Here is a 22448-nt window from a genome sequence, read left to right as displayed (position 1 = left end):
CACAAGAAAGCTCGTCACAAAAATAGATACGATTAATAAAACAATATTACTGCAGTTTTGATTTTCCATGACTTTTCAGAAAGCAATGAAAAGCTTTTCCATGATTTTAGTACATTTCAGTAAGTACAGCTTGTTGAAAGAGTCATGTTAGAACAAGCAATCGGCTGTATAGCATCAACAGGCCTATGATTAACATGTAAAAAAATATGGATACAGTGAGGCACGAAGGCCCTGCCTAGGTATGCACTTGCTATTATGAGGTATTTGTCTTCAGAGAGGTGTTTAACTATATAACTTAAAACAAAATGGGGGCACTATTTTTACCAGCGAAGGCGAAAATAATAATTCTGAAAACATGTGTACCATAATTGTTTTGCTGATGAACACTGTGCCCAAGCTCAGCAGAGACCTCACCACAAACTAATGTAATCTCCATCAGTGTTGTTCATCAACTGCAAGTTAGAACGTAAGATGTACCATCTACATTATGAACAATCCAAAAATTCTAGTATCACAAATTTGTTTATGTCATGCCGCTGACTCCAAGCATGCCGCTAACTCCTGCTCCTCAGCATGACCGCCACCACGTTATATTCAAATCCAGGCCCATGATGCTTAATAAACATTTCATCACTTGGAAATAATTTTTTTAACATCTAATTTCTTGAAGCAAAATTCTTGGTTAATCAATCAATAATTCATGAAGTAATATGTAACCCACGGTGTTATCAGAGTGCCTGCCGTCTCAGGTGCCACTTAACGAATATTTATACCCTTCCTTGGAATGTTTTTTGTGGTTTTATTCCACTTTTTCTTACATCTAAGAACACAGAGAAGAAGGTCGAGAAACACCTAGCCAATTGGGCGACGGTGTAAAGAAAACAAGATGCAAAGGGCGGAGTTGATTCAGAGTTGTGGCAGGTATGTATGTAGAGGACCAGTCAGAATACAATTTAGTTGACATCAGTCCTCACTTTTTCCACACCACTGATTTCAACCGACGATAGGTTTTTTTCATATTAAGTCCATGTGAATTCAGCTAATTTTGTTTAAGTAACTTAATGAAAATGCAATAGCATTCTATATGCGGAATATAAGCCCACCCATCTGTAAATCAAAACTAAAATAAAACATGCAATGCTTAATAAAGCAACGTAGATGAAAGTTTAATGAATAAAATTACCTGAAGAGCAGCCATTCTTTACTGGCTTTAAGCTAAAATAATTGGTCTTCATATTTTGTGACTTCACCCAGTCACTAGTGCCACTCACTGATATTACATTCACAGGAACTGGTTCATCATTCATTTTGGTAACTACATGCTTTTTGACATAAAAAGAAAACATGCCAGGAGATTAGCTTCACTAAAAAGGATAAATTTGACTCATATTTAATTATTATTTATTATTTTGAAATATTTAATATGACAGTACATAAACATGCATGTATCTTGCATGGCCTAATTCCGACTTATTATTATAATTTTAGCTCAGTATTAAAATGATCAAAAGTATTCCACATTTTTGCCGATAAATAATGAAGGGCCCTATGATTTTAGTGGGCATTATTTTTTTCCTGGACAATATTAAATTTGGCAAGTGGGCATACATCTATTTGTACTCCAATCAAACTTGTTTTTGGGAATATGAAAGTATTGCTGAAGCCCCGAGTTGTTAGAACTGTCAAGGAGAGATGTTCATAAGCATCTATCCACCTTTACATCAGGTTTCATTTCCCGATCACAGAGCATAAAACCAGGAATTTCTGGGCAAAATGATGGCAGGTGAAGATATTTCTTCTTAATATACTTCAGGGCAGGGTACTTAGTGGATACACTCCAAAACCCCACTGTCCCATCTTCTGAAGCAGTTACTAGTTTTCCAATTTTTCCTTTTCCAGCACTCCCTGCAGTGATGCCATTAATCTACAATGAACCAAATATCAAATATAATCAAACTCACATATTTCCTAGTGATTCCACTCCTGATAAGGCCCATACACTTACCATTGACTTATTGGAAATCCATTGTAAACTATGCATTTTATCAAAATGGGAAAATATTTCACTAGATTCAATAATTATGTCTATTATTTTTTGTGCACTTTTCCCAAGGATAGTAGAACTTTCCTGCAATATTCATAAAAAATCAAATTTTAGATGGATGACAGGACTTAATGAACACTATTGAAAAGCCAAATTTCCAGATATTATCCTCACATTTTCACTGTCAGGCAAAAATTTTAAAAATCTATCTTCTGGTATAAAATACACATTCAAATCCCAGAGTAATATCTGTCCACATGAATTCGTTCCAGCCAGAAAAGATGGGAAATCTACATTAAACTGGAGGACTTGAATTTCACAGTTTGTTACTATGATGCACTGCAAGAGAGAAGCAAATTATTATTGCAGATGGGCAGTTCAATAAAGATGAAATTAGTTCTTGATTAACTGACATCTAACTAAGTACCTATGTCACTAAAAATAGATACATACTGATCAGCTATATGTACAGAGGTAAATATCAAACAGAGTGTATGTATGTATTAGTTAAATCAAGTCACTATTTGTCAGATGTGAGCCCACCGCAGACAATCCAATTGCTGTATTTGTCAGCCATAAAGCCGCTAAATGGCAATGATTAATGGGTAGGGTCTGTCCATAATCCTTGTAGGCAAAAATAGACCAGTTTTAAACCCTCCCACCCATTGTGGACACTCATAGAATCCACTGCTGTAGACTATTTTGTTATCTCAAGAATCACTTTTGATTCAGGTGCACATGGACAATGTCAGGTGTGTTAAAGAGCATTATCTACTTTGCCATAGCCTCAAATGTAGCATAATGAGTGAACGTAATTTGGGCATCGTTTTCCCATGCTGTCTCAGAAGCATAAAATGTATTATCACATTATCTATCTATACTTATAAAAGAGGATGCCAATTTGTCTGTCCACAATTCGTTTCCATATGGCTGCAAGGACTGCAACTTAAGTTAGTACATAGGTTCACCTCATGCTCCCGAAACCCACAGCGCTACTTTCGGTTGCGTCCGACGTGTTCTTTGAACCGTTTTCTCATTACCGTTTGTTATGTTACATCATATTCTTCTGGGGTTGGACATTCTCTTGACACACTCAAAGAGATAACATAAAAATAATATATGATCATGAAATCCAAGTTCCAAGTATCCCACTTCCTACTATCCTTCCCAAGCAATGCCGGGTGGCCTGCTAGTGAGCATAATAAAGTTTCCCATAATAAAGCCTCCCATTTACTCCTCAGTTTTCTCAATGACTACCATTATCCCTCACGTACATTCCACCTAATCCCATTGGCACATCAGAGTACCTTAGTTTTTCTGAGAGCATGAAGAAGTGTTAGAAAAATCTGCAAGAAAGAGTCAATGGGATAGGTAGATTTCATCCTCTGAGAAAAATTTCAAGAGTAAGAAATAATGGTATTTGAAGAGTCAAGTAGTATCTTGCAGGAGGGAAAGAAATCAGGTAATGGAAATTGAGCCCACTAGGTAACATGACTTAGCTTGTGTACAAACCTTTGGAGTCAGTTCCTTAGATAATCTCCACACAATGATAGCATATTCTGGCATTGGATTGTCATCTAATTCACAGGTAATCTCAATATGTTCTTCAGGATATTCAGAACTAGCATGAATATTTCCAAAGTATGCCACGGCAATCAGATCTAGAATAAAGTATACACATAGGTACTCGTCAACTCGAATAATCAGTGAAAAGAGATCTTAAAAAGAAACATATAGCTACATGATGCCATGACAAAATCTATTACATATACAGGTCTAAGAAGAACATTTCATATCAATACATACATCCTCAGTCAATCGAAATCCTCATAAATCCTCAGAAATTAATGATAACAATTAAAAGAAAGTGGATGCATTTTCCAACCGTGGAATGCCTGCTAATAAGCATAAAAAGGTTTACTTCATCAAGGTGCTTCATGAATTTATACCAAAGGTTACATTTGTTACATCTGCAGGTCAAAAACACATAATAACACACAAATTAAAACAAAAAATGTTTCTGTCATTACAATTTTCATTACAGGAGATTCCAAAAATGGATGACACAGAAAATCCACCCCTAAGGTAAGCTTCTGTCAAGCACAATCATGTTCTTCCTTCATATCTACCCATTGGTCAATGTCAGGGGTTGGCAATCTACAGCTTGCAAGCCTCATGCAGCACTTTTGATGTCAAATTGTAGCCTTCCAATTCCAAGCACAACAAATAATAATTATGTATACATACCATTTTATTTTCAAAGCTCAAAAAATATAGCAAACAGAATAACAACAATGAATTCAGGAAGGAGGAGAGGATAAAGTGTCCCAATAATAAATACATTAGTACTAGTCAAATTAAAGCACTATAGAAGTGTAGCTGCACCACTGGTTGCATAACTGTGGAATCTTTCATCTCAAAATGTTGCCAACCCCTGGTCTATGGGATCCTCTAATGCACTAATGGTGTTATTAATGCAAGAAAGCAATGACACAGAAAATGGTGCACGTCAGTCCAATACTATAGGCATGATTGCAAAATAAAGTAAAATTGCAAACAACTAATGCATTACCAATATATTCCTCAAACTTAATGTAATACTTTGCCATGTGAATGGTGGTGAAATTCACATTAGCTCTCATGGGAAAAAATTACCCTGAAACATATAATGAACCGTGGACCTTCAGCTTCCTGGGCCACTTAATTCAGTCAACAAATGTCAACATGGTGGAATGTAGAAACAAATTGAGCTGTTGCAAGTTTTGCGCAATATTGGAGCTGAGCCTCATGAAGAATCCACTAAAACCCTTGACCCCTTGGAATGACCTAGGGATCAGGCCCCTCCCCCTAAATATAATTTTAACATTTCTCATGAAAAACTTAAAACATGTGTCCTCTAGCGAAACAATACAAGAGTATGAATTAAAAATAGATCAAATTTGCCACAAATAAAATCATGCTAAGATAGGGTTAGAGAGTATAGTGCTGAGGCTGGGGTAGCGACAGGCCCGTTGAATTGGGTCCCAAATCTGAGGGACAATAATACCAGGTCCACCCTAAAAAAGAGCTCCACACAGAGAGGTTTCAAATATTCTTATGCTACTCGTAGCATGGAAAATGTTTTCCTATTGTAGGCACCGGAAGGAAAGGTATAATTCCCCATAAATCACATCCCCCATCCCTTCCCTGAGCATCCCTTCACAGTATTGTTACCAACTCCAGATGACCAAATGGTACGGGCTCCTTCGGCCTTCACCACCAGGGCACTCTACGGTCAAAATTGCTGCAGCCCCTGGCCCCCTCCTGGGCAGTGTGCTAAAAATTTATAGCTTCCTCAGAGCTGCCACAATATCTGCACAACTCATTAAGCCACCGATTTTTCTACATAGAAGAATTCCCCCTTTTTTCTTGCTGTGTCACGAGCAGTATTGGTAAGTAATTGAGTAAAAGTAATCGGATTACTTGTAAAGATTACTTTTGCAGTGACTAGTACTAGTAAAGATTACTTTTGACAAAATGTAATTTACTCCTAACGGTGAACGAGGAATCGCTACTTTTGTTGTAATCGTTACTTGCTCATAATCAACGATTACTTTATTCTAGAGATGTACGAATGGTGTCCACGAATACTCGAATACCTTGAATACTAGAAAGTATTCGATATTCGAGATCTCAAATAATTATGCTAAAGGTACGCTCTCGAATACCTCGAATACTTTGAATTTCACACCATACACTGTCGCAGGCACGTTGTTGGTAGTTGACTCGGAAAAATTGAAAGAACTCTAGTTGTTTACTGTATGCAGTGCCGTTATAGGCAAGTTGACAAATTACATCAAATTTTCGGATTAGAGCAGTGAAAAGAGTTTGACGTGGGGAACCGAAAATGATCGGGTGAAAAAATACAAAAATCCCCGGTTTCCCCCACAAGGAGAACCTCTGTGCCGTGGAACAGTAACTACGAAGCACAATTCCCAAAACCCGCTACCCCCTCCATCCTTCAGCTTTCGGCCCCTCCTCTGATGCTTTTCTCTTCTCCGAAATCAAACAAAAGGCACCAGCTCACGCAGGGCTCATATTACGAAGACCATAAATCAAAGCTTCAAAAGAAAATATCAAGTTACAGGAGAATAATTGAATCGTGTTTCACCCTTCCCTCTTTCTCCCCCACTGACCTTTTTCTGCCTACCTGCTTCGAAGTTCCCCATATCTGGAGGTCAACTACTGCATGGGTCATCCATTAGCCTAAAAGGTGTCTAAGAATGACTTTTGGCAATTGATATTACACCTTTATTGGATTGAAATATTAGTAATGTGGGCGTAATTTAAAAAAGAATAAGTCCAAACGCGACGTATTTCTGACTTTATTTAAGCATTTTACGCAAGGAAATAAATGTCAAAATACGACGGAGACTTAGCATTCTGGCAAAACTCGATATCCTCGCAGCTGAGCTTCTCGGAAGTTGATGCGGTATTTTTTTCCGAAAACATATATCAAATTACAATTTATGAGTTCTGCTATAAATCTCTATTGTCACAGTCACAGACGAAGGGACATTTTCTCAGGATATTTGGTTTCTCCCTGCTAGCAATTCGAATTCATCTGCTATCTCGTGAGAACTTCCAAAGATGGCCTGAAAATAATTGAAGAAAATCCGGTGGAGAAGCGCGTGTATTTTGAAAACGCCTCGCATTGTCCGCTAGCACTTGACCGCAGGAGTGGGGTGAAGCGAGCTACCTGTTGAAAATAAGAAGTTGGATGAAGCTGAGTATCAGATGGGCGTGCCGCTGAAATGGCGTTTGGTAGATAAGAATGAATACATCAGACAGAAATCTGTCATAGCAGTGTAAACGCCGAGACAGCATGCAATCATTTTTTCACGAGGTGGTGTGTTCCCTTAGAATATTTGAAAGAGATGTTAGTTGAATCAACTATATGCCCAATTGTTTCCATAAAATTAAAATATTCCATTAATCAGCTAAACTCCTGTTTGAATCCTTTAATGGAAATCAGAATTACTCGCCAAAATTTTGTTTCCTGCTGCATAGGCAACCAAGTCAAACATTCCCGCATTCATTGTTTAGTATTTGAGGTATTCGAATATTCGAGCAATGATTTAATATTTGAATTCCATATTCGAGTTTGAGAAATCTGCTCTTCAACCCATCTCTACTTTATTCCTTTCACTGATTTACCAAAACCTACAGATAACTTTGAATCACTGAGTACCATAATTTACTTGTTAAGGTTCAGCCACTCTTACGTTATACTCTACCTATGAAGGGTACAAAATATGACACCCCTTGTGTTATTATAGCAGTTATAATTGTCTGTATTGCAAGTGAAACTGAATCATAGAAATTCCAACTTTAGAAATTCCTACGATTCAATTCTAATGGACTGTCGTACAAGAAGTAATTGTAACTGTTATTTTACCAATTACCTTTTGAAATCAGTAATTTTGACTCATAATTAACAGCTTTTTTTATGAGGTAACTGTAATTGAGTCAGCTATTTTTTCTCAGTACTTTTACTAACACTGGTCACTACTTTCCATGTGATTTTCCTTCTATATGGGTCCCTATCTTCTGGGTGATCTCCAGTATTCTCTGGGGTATGAAGCAGGTAGGAAAATGCATTGTATGGCTACATATTTGAAGCCTTGCTGCCCAGAAACTGTTCACAGATGGCAAGTCAGAGAACTTGTTAGCTTCATGAGGGCCAGACAAGTTGGAAAGCTTGGTCTATGCAGAGCTGGTAAAATACTGTTGAACACTAGCTTTACCTTGCCATTTACTTAAGTGCAAAATCAATTGTGTCTTGCTCCTACATACACAACAGACAAATTATGGATGGGTCATTAACACAGATGAAAGCATTCTCTATAGAACAATTAAATTAGCACTAATAGTAATTACAGTGCAACCTCGATATAACGACATCCCACGGTGCACTAATAAACACTCGCTATAGCGAATTGTCGCTTTACCGGAGGTGGAACAAATAATAGCCAATATACCTGTTGCGAATAGATATACAGGAACAGGAGTGGTGCGGCGACAGATAAACATTTATCCGAACTTCGTTTCTAACAGATCACTAGAGGTTACAGAGGTTAAAGAGTCTTGATGAAAGTCTTCCGGCGGTGAAACCCTCGCTATGGCGAGAGCCAACACCGAAAGGGTCTCGTAAAAACGAATTTTTTAACACGCTTATTATAGGGTCAATTGACGGTGCATCGGCTATCTCTCGTAATAGCGGGGGTGTCGCTATAGCCCGTACTCGCTTTAACGAGGTTCCACTGTAGTACTTAGTAAATAGCACTTACCAATGTGAGTTGGATGCCATGTAAGACAAGATATACTTTTAAAATTCCTAAATTCAGGAACAAGTTTTAATTTGAGCTTTACATACGTCCATTTATATAACGTTGGGCATAATAGCATAGGAGATAATTTTCTTCTAAAATATCTCTGCTTAGGGGAGTAGCCAGAAATGGAATATTTTCTCTTGTACTCATCTACAATATCATGATGTAAGTCAAGCCTGCTGTACTCCTGAACACTACCTGAAAGACTGTAACATTGGTTTAAATAAAAAAGAAATACACTAAATATTATAAAGTACCATAATTATCCAAATGTAGCCCCCACCCAAGGGCATACCTTGGATCAAAACTAGAGGGGGGCAAGCCATGGTCGTTCAAGTTACAACACAGAAAAGTTTAAGGAAACCAAAATTTCAAAAACATTATAACAGTGCTTTATTAGTTTTTAAAGTTATTTGTTCCAAAAAATATTTTAATTTTTATTATATGTTATATATACTAATATCACTTTTCGTGGATTTAAAGAAAATTTGTTCAAAGCTTCAGTTAGGTGCGAAAAATCGAGAGGAAGAAGTAAAACTTGGTATGAGAGTTTCAAGCATGCATTAATCCCAAGGGTGAAGTAGAGTAAAAGGCTCTAAATAATGGTGTATTTTCTCGTATCACAATGTAAAATCACTCTAGCACTAAGTTCCTCACTGCAAAGATATCAAGAAGCAAGAGTAACTATTATTCCATAAAAACTGAGGCAGGTGTGCAGGTGCAGTGCGCCCATTATTTTGAAAAATTTATCCCAAGCTTTTTTTCCGCCAGGTACAACCACCAGGGTTAGAGTCAGTAGAAGCCCTTCCATAAGTCAAAATTATTACATATTCCAAAAATTTAAGTAAGACATTTGAGTGTTTTGAATTTGGGTAACAAAAATCAATATTTTTAATACTCAAAAGACATAATTATGGTCATCAGATGAACAGTTTTGAAAAAATAAGGTGAGACACTCAACTTCAAAGCTACAACATCATCAAGACAGATATAACAGTATTAATCGAAAAAAGGGAGTAAATATGTATCAATAAATCCATATTTTAAAGAAAAATTCACAGATTTTCCCAATATCTTCCTGAATAAAACATAAAACTGCAATATTCCCCTGGTTTCAAAAAATTCCTGGTTGAGCACCACCTATACATATATGCAAACATGATTATTGTTCATTGAAAAATAAAGATTAACCAAATAACAACAATAAAAAAATGAAAAAATGCATAAAGAAGTCACATAAGCAGTTATCTTGAAATGACACCCATGCCCAATTTATATTGCATAAAAAAGAAAAACTAGAGATAAAACTATTACTGCAGAAAAATGTGAGAGGAGATGCTACAAAACATGTGCTGGTTCAAAAAACATAACAGCTATAAGTGTTCAAAAAGTCACTCACAATTTAACACAATACTCGGATACACTTAAAATATTTTGAGCTGATATTTGATCATATAGTTCCTCTTCCACAGCTGATAAATTCTTTTGAATTGCTTTATTCAATTGCTGAGCATGAGTTGTTTGAGTATATTTTTCACATGTCTTAGGGACTGACTAGAGAAATAAATTTGCATTAATATGAATACAAAAATTTCATGGCTTGTGTATTGACTATTTCAAAATGCAAAATCACCGTTCAATTTCTGCCCATATACAGTAAAACCTCGTTAATTTGGAATTAAAGGGACCTAAAAAATGGACTTCAACTTACATGAATTTGAAGTGAATGTACTTTTGGGTAATAATCCAACAAATATTCAAAAATCTCCAGAAAATATTGCACTACTGCATATTCAACGTCTAGGCACATAATAGAAGTGTTTTAGGGCAGTTGATGACCAAATATCTTCAATATCAGGAGTATGAATAGAAACTTTTTCGCCAAGTGAATAATTGAAATACAGAGGCGTCCAGGAGTACCATATTTCTCCGAATATAGTCCCCCCCCTAGCTTTGAGGCTTCAGTTTCGGGAAAAGTTAAAAAAATGCGTTTGAATATTGTCCCCCCGTTTACTTTTACCACGGGCATTTTTGGAAAAAAAAGGGGGACTATATTCAGATATATACGGTATTTTTTGGCCAAATGCGGCAGTGCATAAGACTTCTACACGGTAAGACTGACAATTGAGCTTCAAACTTTAAGAAGAGGAATATCATAGAAGCTCAGTAAATTCAGGCAATGGGTGGTACATTTTGAGCTTACTCGGTGTCAACGAAGCATTGCAGATCATTTTTTCGTGTCCGTGGCACATGGGCCTAAATGAAACACCTGAGCTGGATACAACCTGGGTTATCGTTCTAATTTTAGACTGAGGAAAGAACATTTAGTAAGACATTATTGTATGTATTTTTAAATATACATGAAAAACGATCTTCAGCCACGAATCCTGATGTGATTCAAGTGCCTTTTATATCCAAAATCCAAAAACGGCAATGTGTATGATTTGTATAGCCGCAAAAATTTGCTCTTGCTAGATGTGTCTGTTATGATATTTTTCTGCCTCACTGAATTTTTCACCTGCCAAATCAATTCTACTTCTTCTTTTTCACAAATATGAATTGTGGGCATATATAACTGGAGATTATTTAATGAGATAATGATACAACTTTCAAAATCTCTCACATCTACATTTTAATTTTCACGCTTCATAATCTAAGTCTCCAGCAAATGGAACGCCATGCATCAACCTTACAGAAAAATTTATCCATACTTGCCTTAGGCTTAAGGTTTCCAATTCTACCACTTCAAAAATATGTGACAAGAATGAAATAACGTTAAACAACGTTAAAACATTTTCCTCAGATCACATTTGATGATCAATGCTGGATTTTTAAATATATAAAACTGTGACCTACCGAGGCAACTTTTCCCCGACAGAAGGAGGTCTGCCCTATGGGCCAGAAGGGTAGCATCCTTTAGAGGTGGGTTGTGGGGTGGGGTATATAGATTTCTGTCTTTGGGGTTTTAGGTGAGGGGGTCTCAAATACGGTAGTTTCCTATTATTTTTTTAAAGTCTGAAGGGAAAGATTATTACTCCTGGAGTACGTATTTCATGCTTTTAGATTTTTAAATGATGATATCTATTTTTTGCGATTAAATGAAAAGAGAAAATTTTCAAGTGGGAGAAAACGCGACGGCTAAGTATGAATGCTGGGAAAAGCCCATGTGACGTCATTCTGGTTCCAGCTGCTGCCGTGTGAGGCCACCTTGGTGTAAGGCTATGAGTGCTGCTACAATGCAGGCTGCTAGCAGGTAGAGCTTTGCTTAAATAAGGATTATTAATACCCTATCAAATGAAGGAAACTTTTTTACCTTAGGCACTTTTAATAGGTGATTATTAAGAGATGTTTCCCTGATCTCTGTGCCTCATGCGTGTATAGGTCATCTCAGACAATATAAAACTCCTGACTACTCGTATAGCATCTAGGTCCCTGTGACGTCACGTGGAGTGGCATCGAATGGGTGCCAAATGAGGTTAAAATTGACCATTAACATTCGTCTAAACTGGGATTTCTAAAACCAAAGAATTTGTATATTAAGAATACACTAATGGTGGATAACGAATCAAAATCAATACCTTTTGTTTTCTTTGATGAAGGAAACTACCCTATTGTTATGTTACAGAGAGACGTAACCCAAAGAATATGAAGCCATACAAACCCCACCTCACATTAACCACCCAATGAGGATGCTGCAACACCTAAATCTTTTCAGTTGCACATTTTCCATCTGCTCTCCTCAATTGGAATCACTAACATCTAATCATTAGCTTTCACCAAAGAGTTCATCAGGCCTTTAATTGAGTCCCTTAGGAGGTGGATGAAAATGCTTGCGTTTTCCTTTCACCTGATGCCTGTAGGGGTCAAAGTGACTTCCTTTGAAATCGTCAAGGTATCCAGTGCTGAACCCTAATTCATGGCGATCAAGGTTGTCCATGATTTTCACCTCCCATCATCTGTCATGAGAGCGGGGAGAGAGGGAAGGCTCTGAAGAGAGAGAGAGGAAGGCAATACATAGTCCATTGAGCCAGGGCAAGAGAGGGAGAAGGCTAAAGACACTACAGATAAGTTCATGTGGGGATAGAATCGCACAATCAAAGAAGCGGATGGAAAATCCAGAAGTATGTAAGCCAGAGTGGTGAACCTCTCTGCAATTGAGTGCCCAAGTTGATGTAAGAGTAAAGAGTAAACTCTTTCAACTTGTGTGCCAGCCCATCAAGTGAGAGCCCTCCCAGAATCACCAAGCTTAACCCCCACAGAAAAACATGTAAGGATGGGGTGGCCGAGGAAGGGAAGTGTGAAGTTGGCTTCAAAGAGCAGGACATCATAAATCACTTCAAAATAATTGCTTACAAACTCTGAAAATGTACCAACGCCAAGGATGACTTCCAATTGCCCAATAAAAACGATATCCATTGGACAAAATTAGACTTTAAATAACATTTTAACCGATATTTTGAATTATCTGCACCATCCGCAGTTTCTGATGGTATTTGCTGAAGACAGACCACAACTTGGAATTAAACCATCTTTTGAAATATAAGAGTTCAAATTAATGAGCTTTTACTGCACACGAACACAAAATGAAAATTACTTCATAAGATAATCTTTGCTCTATGAATGAGTTTCATAACACATTGAATTATGCTGAATATATTTAAAGACAAGGACAAGGAAAATATCCCTATTTTATTACGAAAGTGTTGTACCCTGTTGTGTATACTTTTTTATATTCTTTTTAATTTCTATGGAAAAGGGTGTTTTCCAAGAATAATGAATACGTACCGACATCATTTATGGTTACTACCATAGAGTAAGTATATATACTTACTCTATGTTACTACTCATATAAGTGGAGGTAAACATGATGACATTGACACAGTGAAAGAAACCCATTCCAATACAATCATTGCTGGCTTAAATTTTTGAAAGCCTTGCCACTGATAATTTGTACCTCCTTGTGGACAAGAGCAATCGGAGTGCGTTAGGTCCAGCACAACGAAAGGTGAAAACCATCACCTTCCATACACTTCCTCCAAAGACGAGAGAACCCTGTTCATTGATTTAACAATGATAGGCAGGTCAATGAGTACTGCATTCATTGCAATATTTCCACTTCCTCTTATGCCCATAAATATGTTTTTCACTATAATAAAAATAAAATTAAAACAATATTCTGAAGCACACCTGATAACAGAAATCTCTGGACTGAAGAGCAAGAATCATTTGACTTCCTCGACGCTCTTTATCTTTCCTTCTAGGAATATAATTCACCAGTCCATCTTGCAGCTCACTGCTCTCCACAGATGTAAACCTTATCTTCTGTGACATTCTTTCTCTTCTATCAATGATATAGGCCATCATTATCTAAAATGGCAGAGAGAGTTTTCCATTCATTCAAGAAAAGAAAATATCTTGAGCATTAATACCAGAAAGTACTCTCAACTGATTTTAAGGCAACATTTAGAATAGCAACATTAGCATCTTAGTGCCATCCCCAGTACAGTAACTCATAACACTTACGCGACTGCGAGGTAAAAATCTTATGTCACTCCCAATTTGCCTAGAAACACCTTGAATGGTTCTTGACTGATATGGCATAAGAGGACGATGGCTATTGTAATAGCATTGCTGCAACCAACAAAACTTTTGGCATAATTCATTAATTACTAATCTGTGGGGTTGCAATGGGTTGATACAGAAGAATAAATAATCTGCTGCAATATTTTTGTCATAAACAACTAAAACATACTCCATGGTGGATTTCTGAAAAATAGAGGAAAAGAATGTCACCAAACGTCATTTGTGCAGCTCAAAACTTGAGAAAGAAAAAGACACGCTACAAAATTAATATATGTATGTATTTATAAAAAACGCTTGAGTTACCAACCACTTTTCATGAGTTGATAACATCAATAGAGTTCCGAGAAACAATGTGAGCCTGCCGTGTGAACGGTGCTGAAATTTATTGGAATTGCCATGAGAAAAGTTCTCCGGAACCAGGGATTGAACCACAGACCTTTGGCTTCCTGGACCACTTCACAGATCACTTCGCTATCCAATTTACTGGATTCCTATGCAATTGTGCTGAGTCTCATTGTACCTGATGCTGTAGGCATGGAAAGCCTAACATCTGTGGTACGATATCCTCTCCCATGAGATTTTTTTCTCAAAGCTATCATTTAAATTTCACCGCTGCTCAAGTGGCAGGCTCACTGCAGGATTAATGACAACTAACTTTACCTGCAAGACTCCAAAAATAGGATAAAGTTGTGAGGCTGGCCCTTTTTCCATGACATCTTGAATAATTATACCTTTTGCCACATATTTCCAGCAAAATACAACAGTCAGATCCTCTCCAATCACGCATTGCAACAATGACTGATACCCTTTGTCAAGCCTCAAACAGTAAATATTATCATTGTTTCGAAGAAGCTCTGGACCAGAATGCATTTCCATTGTGACCATTTCTTCTCCTTCCTTAGTAGCAGCTGAAAAGAAACATTTCAATTAACTAAGGTGAGATATAATTGAAGTGGGCCATAATAAATTAGCACTGCCTGTTAGAAATATTTCATAAGAGATTATGAACTTTGTGCCCGAGGTATGAGAAGTATGAAAGGAGGCTTCTGCATGAAGGATAGGTTAAAAGAGAAATCCTGGGTTCTCTTCCATGTGTGTCCACTTCAAATGATAACATGGTGGGTAAGCATTCCAATGTTTGAGCCTCTTGAATTCCAGAATGGCCAGCTTTTATGAACACAACAGGCCGTCTCTAAGGCCTGAAAATGATATACATAGTCTACAAATAAAATACATGTAGAACAGAACCAAGGAAAGCTCTCAATGGTAGAAAAAATATTTGCAAGGAGATTTAAAAAAGATTGGGCCAGTAAAATGGCAACTTTGTTTCATGAGGCAATCTTATTAACATTTTTACCCTCAAGTTTCTCTCTGTAGCAGGCTACTTACTTCTATTAACTTATTTCTAGCATCTGATCACCTGCTAGAAAAAGTAATTTTGAGGAACTACATACTCACTTTTGGAAAATTTCCTCCTTGCCTACAATTACCTGATGGAGTGCTTAATGCAGAATATTCACCAAAAAATTCAAAGCAGTGATGTATCCTGAGATGATGCTTCGTAATTTCTCCAAGAATGCCCATTACCTTGAGGGGGCATACTTGAATGTGTTTAAAACACAAACCCTGGAGCTTAGAAAATATTCACTACAGCACTATCTATCATCTACAGCACAACAGAATGATAAGAATAGGAGTTAATAGAGAAAGACTACGGAGCATGGCAGTCTAGTGGGTAGAGCACTTGGCTACTAATCAAAGGGTCCCAAGTACAAATCCAGGGTGAAGCCTTCAAACATTCCAAATCAAAATCCTCAACGTGTGAGGTGGCCCAAGGAAAGGAACTGGCCCCCCTACCCTGAGTGTGTGAAGTACACATGCCTCTGGTCTGGTTTGGGATTAGCTCTACCCTCACCTCATTTCTTGTGAGCAGGGCTTGTTCTTAAAATTTTATGCTGTGACAAATGTGACTTTCAAAATGTATACTTTTTTATGTGAATGTTACCTGATTTATCATCCCATGTTATTCATCAGTGTATTGTATTGACGAAGCCTATACCAATTACTAATATGTATTGGTTCTCTTGGCTAATAAAACTATTATTATTATTATCTAACCAAATCAACCTTCGGGTTGAATCACTGAGTAAGTGAAAGTGAGAGAAAGACCTCTGATGCAGGATAAGCAACAGTACATGAAGAGAGGCAATATTGGCCCTTAACACTAGGAGGACAAGAGTTTTGCACTACCTTGAAGAAATGAATGGTCGCCCGTCCCCCCTCTCCTCCCTCACCATAGACCAATGGCCAACTCAAAATGTCAAACCTTTCCCTCACCCTGCCTTCAATTCACTCACCCACCCTTTCTTACACCCCCACCCTCCTTACATGACTATGTTTTCTGGCATGTTTAAATTCTGTTAGCCCTGATGATGCTGCAGTGCAGCGAAACATGCTCACTCCTTTGAAATAAAGATTTATGTGGAAAAGCACAAAGTATCATTACCACATATCCTACTACTTACAATTAGAAGGACAGTCATGGGTCATTTTGACCCATAATGGTTTTAAAGAGTAAAACATATGCTAATTTATTCCAAACATTATTATTCCCAATCAGCAATTTTACTTTTCACGTTAGGAAAAGAGGAACCAGAAAAGATTTTACCTCAATCCCTACACAGCTTTGAGAGGTGGCTTGCCAAACGCTAAGGGGATAAAGAATCCAAAAGAGCATGCACATTTCTTGTGAGAGCTCTATCACACACCACACCAACAAATTTCTTACATTCATATTGACGGATTTAGTATATTTCTATTCCATATCGACTGATTTGGAACTGAACAGAACTCCAATGATATTAACGCTACAACTCCATCTGAAACTTCCATGTGATAAGCGAAAAAATAAGAATTCATTTCTAAGTTTAGATTTATAAGAAAAGCAACAAATATTTAAAAAAACACTGCAAATAGCATTGGATGACCGCACAGAGGGGATGGGAAAGGGTCCATATGAGCAGCCGAGGAAGGGCCTGTGCTCGCACTAAGTTGGGTCTTGAGGGGTGACCACATAGCTGGGTCTTTTGTGTCTGCGGCGGTCACATTCCGCCACTCCGCACCTCACATACCGCGGTATTCGTTCGTTTGTGTCAGAAAAATGATGAAACACGTGTGGCTTCTGTTCTTCTGCGAAGAAAATCCTCACAGCAAGTGTGTGGCATTCAGTGCAAAAGGGCTAAATACCATAAGCTTGGCGAAAAGGAATCTGCAGATGCGATCCTTGGTAATACACAATGTGAGTTGAGCTAAGCATTAAATTCATCTCCATCCAAAGTCATTACCACAGGTTATTGTTAAAATCATTTACCCACCATCCATACAACACTATCTATCCAGAGATCAGTCAATTTCATCATCTTCAATGCCTAACAATCCTAAGATTGGTTTCATACTGCTTTCCACATATACATTTGAATCATAAATGCACATCTCATTTACTAAAAATATTCCCTTTTATCTCATTTAGCCTATATGTAGCACAAAAGAAAATAATTTGCAGTAAAACACCATTGCGATGCAACATTACATACCTATCTTTTTCCTCTTCCTCAGCGGCTTCATTTTATACGGAAACCTCGCCATAGGTAAAAGAGTTCTTGGGAAATCTGTCAATAAAATTGAAAAATCATTATGAATTAACAGCACAACTATGATCTATGAAGGGGGAGCGTGGTAGCCTAGTGGGTAGAGCACTTGACTGCTGATCAAGGGTTCCCGGGTTCGATTCCTGGGAGAAGCCCTCAGGGATCTCCAAACAAAATCCTTAAAGTGCGAGGTGGCCCAGGGAAAGGAACTGGCCCCCCTACCCTGAATGTGTGCAATTCATGTGTCTGTAGCTTAGTTCAAGGTGAGCTCTACCCTCACAAACCAAGCCAACCTTAGGGTTATATCACTGAGTGAATACGTAATCTATGAATATATCTTCTAAAGATAAAAATAGGAAGCTAAATGATTATTAAATCTTACAATTACCACGGCATTTCATGCTTACTGCCTGTAACGAAAAAATAAGTTCAGCTTTTTCAGCTGCAAGATTTGAAAGACTTTGAGAAAGTCTTGTGTGCACTGCAAAAGCTGATATGCCCTGGAAAATAAACCCAACTAAGAAGGAGCCTCATTAAATAAAGATATATGCATGGTTACCTAATATGGGTTAACTTTTGGTTGTCTCTTTTATCAATGGGTATAATGATGTTTGTGTAAAACTTTAAACCAACACCGCATGAAAACTTGCACACAGGGAATGTGCAGCCAAACATTAAATAGCATCTTTTAGACCATGTTTTCTTAGTTATCATGGCATATTCCCCACTTTATTTCTGTAGGCTTAGGGTTAAGCATCTATAGCACCCCATCACACTCTGGTTTCACTTCCTTGATGATATATTCTGCAACCTCCCCATTCTCCCAATCCCATGAAAGGACTTGAACCCCCCACCCAGTGGTTCATCCACCATGATCAGCCATGTGGTCTGGTCAGTGGTGTAACTAGGTATATGCTTTGGAGGGGGGGGGATGTAGGGCCTCGGGGGCGACAGGGGTCCGGGTATTCAGTCACTCGTCTCATTGACATGATATTAAATAATAATAATTAACTTTAAACATATGTACCATACAAAAAAATCTGTGCTGCGACTGCACTAAATCTGCACTGTAACTGGACTAAACTCTGTGTTTAGCACAGTCTCAGTACACTTTTCTGTACTAGACTGTACTATGGTAGCTAGAATTTGAGAAGAACTGTACTGTAACAGTGCTGGATCACTGTGCTTGAACTGTGCTAGAACTCAGACTGCACTTTGACTGGGCTGGGTAACATGACTGGAGCTGTACTATGGCTCAAACTGGACTGTGACTGGGTTGGGTAACTGGACTGGAACTGTACTATAGCTCAAACTGGACTGTGACAGGGCTAGAAAACATGACTGGAAGTGTACTGTGGCTAAAAGTGGACTGTGACTGGGCTGGGTAACATGACTGGATCTGTACTATGGCTCAAACCACTGCGACAGGGCTGGACTTAAACTAGTCATTGACAGGAGAAAGTATTTCCTATATTATTTCATATTACGATCAACTATCATTTCCATGAGAATATGAATGCGTAAATTATATAAAAATTTATGCTGACATTACAGCGGCAATGCATAGCTCCAGCTTGCTTATTATTTTGGTAAAGTATGGTCAAAAGAACAACTTCCGCCGATACTCAGCCATCTTTGTTAGAGCATTGGTGTTGAACCGGTTGTAACATTACTTGTTTACGTGCTCTGAATTCTACGCTGTACGATGGATACGTCGATGTAAGATCGACGCTAAGAACATGAAGAAGTGAACTTTACTTCAATTACATCAAAATTAGCCACTTAGCCGGGAATTTTTCTTGCGGGTGAAGTGATATCGTCGATTTTGCTGAAATCTGTGTGGTTCGCGATGAATCAACTTTCCACGATTGATTTCGACGACTCGCAATCTACTCCTTGCGAAGCACGAGAGAGTTGAAAAAAGACATATCTTTATTTATACTCTGCTGCTGGAGGTAAGTACTCAACTTCTCTAAAATTAAATTCAGACAAACTTAAACAGTCAAATTTTGAAGTAACACTTTATTAGATATCAGTATGTAATGTTTTTTCCTTTTAATTTCAGGAAGGAAGCCAAAGAGGCAAATGAATTGAGCGGCCATGCCTTAACAAGACTTTCATTTTTATGTTTATAATCATGAGTATATTTGTATTTAATAAATTTCTTTTATTTTCATATCTTATTGTCATTTATTGTGCTCCACGGCGTTAGTACTGAAACTTCATCAACAAAAACTATCGAGGTGGGCATATTTGTGGCAACTAGACAAATAGCACTGAAGTAAATTTTGGTGGTTTTTATGTTGAGTGCCCGTTGATGTGCAGAATAGGATTTGTCAATTTTTCTCATAGAACCTAAGGGCTTCAATAGCAATATTTTTAGTACCATAAACTTTGTTCATATTAAGGAAGTGGAACGTAACAAATTCAGTGAGTGTCTGTTAGGAATATGGTTTTATCTTTCCTTAGACTAGTCAACATTCGAATGAGTGTAGTCGTTTTGGCCACTGTTATCTCTTTGCGGTTTTCTGATTGGATCAGGCAACCAATCTTCAAACACCTAAAAAGGGAACTATATATCTCTGCTAATTGGCCTATCTTGATTTAATTCTGCTTCTTGTTTTCAATAAGATATACAGGGAATGCAATAGCCACATCAAGACTCAATTATTTATTCATGGACAGAGTATTACAGTAAAAACTGTGCTATGGCAGCTGCACTGTGGCTGTGCTATGGCAACTGCACTATGACTGTGCTAAGGCAACTGTACTCTGACTGTGCTATGGCAACTCCACTGTGACTGTGCTATGACAACTCCACTGTGACTGTGCTATGGCAACTGCACTCTGACCGTGCTATAACTGTACTGCAATGTTTCAATTCAAGTGCAGTTTAAGTAGAGTCACAGTACAGCCCTTTTAGCACAGTTACAGTGCAGCTTTAGTACAGCCACAGCACAGATTTTTTTGTATGGGTTATTATGCATCAAAAAAGACAATAGTTTAAGGTTATTTTTTTATTTCTCTAAGGCTTTGGGAGGGATCTATACCGGCCCCTCCCTAGTTATACCATTGGCTCTGATGGCTAATCTCTGTCCTCTCCCTGCCGACATCATAGCTATTTTATTTTCAGGATTTCAACTGGACGAGTTGGTCTACGGTTGAAAAATTTCAAGGTCCAAACCATTCTTCATCTTCAGGGAGAAATATTTTTTACCACACTGCGAAGTGGACTAGTCGCCCACCCTCCATTTCTGTGTTGATTGGGAGGATCAACAGGAAGATAATTTATTCAGAGCACTTATACAGCAAAAATTAGATTTCAATTTCAAATGCAGCACTAGCAATGCAGATTGAGTGGATATTATATGCAGATTAAATACAGCATAGCTTGATTTGGCAATGAACAACCTCAGTCCGACTCGCAGATAGGTACGGGTAAATTAATTAATGCTCGATTCGGGCTGAAACCAGTTGTGAAATAAACACGAAATATCGATTTATAATCAACCTTGACTCAAGCTACAGATGGAGGCCGCTTGATTTTAACTTCAAATGTACTTATTAAGAATACGTATGCACTCACACCTTGGGGAATTTTTGCTTTTTTAGATCATAGAGAATAGCTTGGGTTATTTTTATTTCAGCCTCTTTTTCTGAACTGCTAGACACTTGGCTTCGTGAGCGATATGAGGAATTTTATCATGCACGAATGCTTCGTACTTTTTCGACTTTGAGATATGTAAAAGGCTGGCACTCATTCCTATCACAATACTTTAATTGTGACAATATATTAATTGATATTACATTCATTTTTGTTAATTACTTACATTTCGACGAAATATAAGCAAAAAATTGCGAGGTACTCACGAACAGCATGAACTACATCCTTTCTGTAATGAGCCAGCGGCATGTTTCTTCTTGAATTGAATCGCTATCAGTGCTTGGCAAAGGTTGTAAATCCCCCAACCCCTCGTTCAATTGATGAAAACTCAGCAGTAAATATATATTAACGATGAAAACACGTAATTTTGATGTTTCCTTTTGTTTACCCAAGTTTGTCTTCGTTGCTAAGACAGCGGGAAATCGTCGATTACCACGCCAAATATTGAAATGGCCAGATAATGAACCAACACCCCAATAGCGTTGCCCATTGCGCCAATAGGGAACTTGCATATATTTCAGATATAATCAATAGCCCCAAAATTATATAATAATATATGTTTGCATACCTCAGTGAAAGTTTTTTTATTATTTTATGACGTGGTTTGCGATATTTAATGCATCAAAGTTCACGAGAATTTTCAAATTCAAGTGAGAAGCGAAAACGCCCGATGATTGGCTGGTAGAAAAGTGACGTCATAGTTCAGTACGGACCACGGCGGCACGGCCATAGTATAGGTTGCATACTTGAACACATGAGACGGCGTGGTTATGATTCATTTATTGAAGTGCAGACGTATCGGAGTTGTTCATTGTGACTTCAGGGCAATTATTTGATCTATTTCTCCTCCATTGAAAGCGATAGATTGCGTAAAGATGAAGGCATATGGTTATTCTTAGGCTGATCCTAGCAAGCTTCCTGTTACTGATTCCATCATGATAACAGGGTATTTTAGTGAAACTGTAGACTTCGTCGGCTCGGAAAGTCTATGCCGGGAAATGGAAAGGTAGCTGATGAGCATCTGTAATGTTTTATAGTTCATAACAAAGTGAAACTTGCGTATAATGTTGGCGAAAGCGTATACTCATGTGAAATGTGTATTCTTTTGGCAGTCCGGTAGAGTCTTATGGTGAACTTAT

At 37.8% G+C, this 22448-nt stretch overlaps 1 protein-coding gene across 1 annotated transcript; it reads right to left on the bottom strand.

Annotated features, from left to right (window-relative positions):
• Positions 1 to 1194: 1194 nt before the first annotated feature.
• On the bottom strand, positions 1195 to 21758 carry LOC124171318. The gene is made up of 11 exons (XM_046550466.1): positions 21516 to 21758; positions 17592 to 17666; positions 14659 to 14906; positions 13939 to 14181; positions 13603 to 13782; positions 8374 to 8621; positions 3557 to 3705; positions 2219 to 2383; positions 2006 to 2128; positions 1715 to 1924; positions 1195 to 1322 (listed from the first exon to the last, which is right to left on the bottom strand). The coding sequence occupies exons 1-6, from the start codon at positions 21556 to 21558 to the stop codon at positions 8610 to 8612; spliced, it is 801 nt and encodes a 266-aa protein (XP_046406422.1). The 5' UTR covers positions 21559 to 21758; the 3' UTR covers positions 1195 to 1322; positions 1715 to 1924; positions 2006 to 2128; positions 2219 to 2383; positions 3557 to 3705; positions 8374 to 8609.
• Between the last annotated feature and the right edge of the window lie 690 nt (positions 21759 to 22448).

This window comes from Ischnura elegans, chromosome X (genome assembly GCF_921293095.1).
Source record: "Ischnura elegans chromosome X, ioIscEleg1.1, whole genome shotgun sequence".
Taxonomy (NCBI): Eukaryota; Metazoa; Arthropoda; class Insecta; order Odonata; family Coenagrionidae; genus Ischnura; species Ischnura elegans.
This window is presented reverse-complemented; position numbering and strand designations above follow the sequence as displayed.

Bases quoted from the DNA above. Each gene is read 5' to 3' on its own strand.
- LOC124171318 (XM_046550466.1), bottom strand. From the start codon at position 21,558: ATGCCGCTGGCTCATTACAGAAAGGATGTAGTTCATGCTGTTC. The intron at 14,182-14,658 runs GTAAAGTTAGTT...TCTATTTTTCAG, and splicing joins CTATTTTTGGAGTCTTGCAG to AAATCCACCATGGAGTATGT. The intron at 13,783-13,938 runs GTAAGTGTTATG...CTGCCATTTTAG, and splicing joins GATTTTTACCTCGCAGTCGC to ATAATGATGGCCTATATCAT.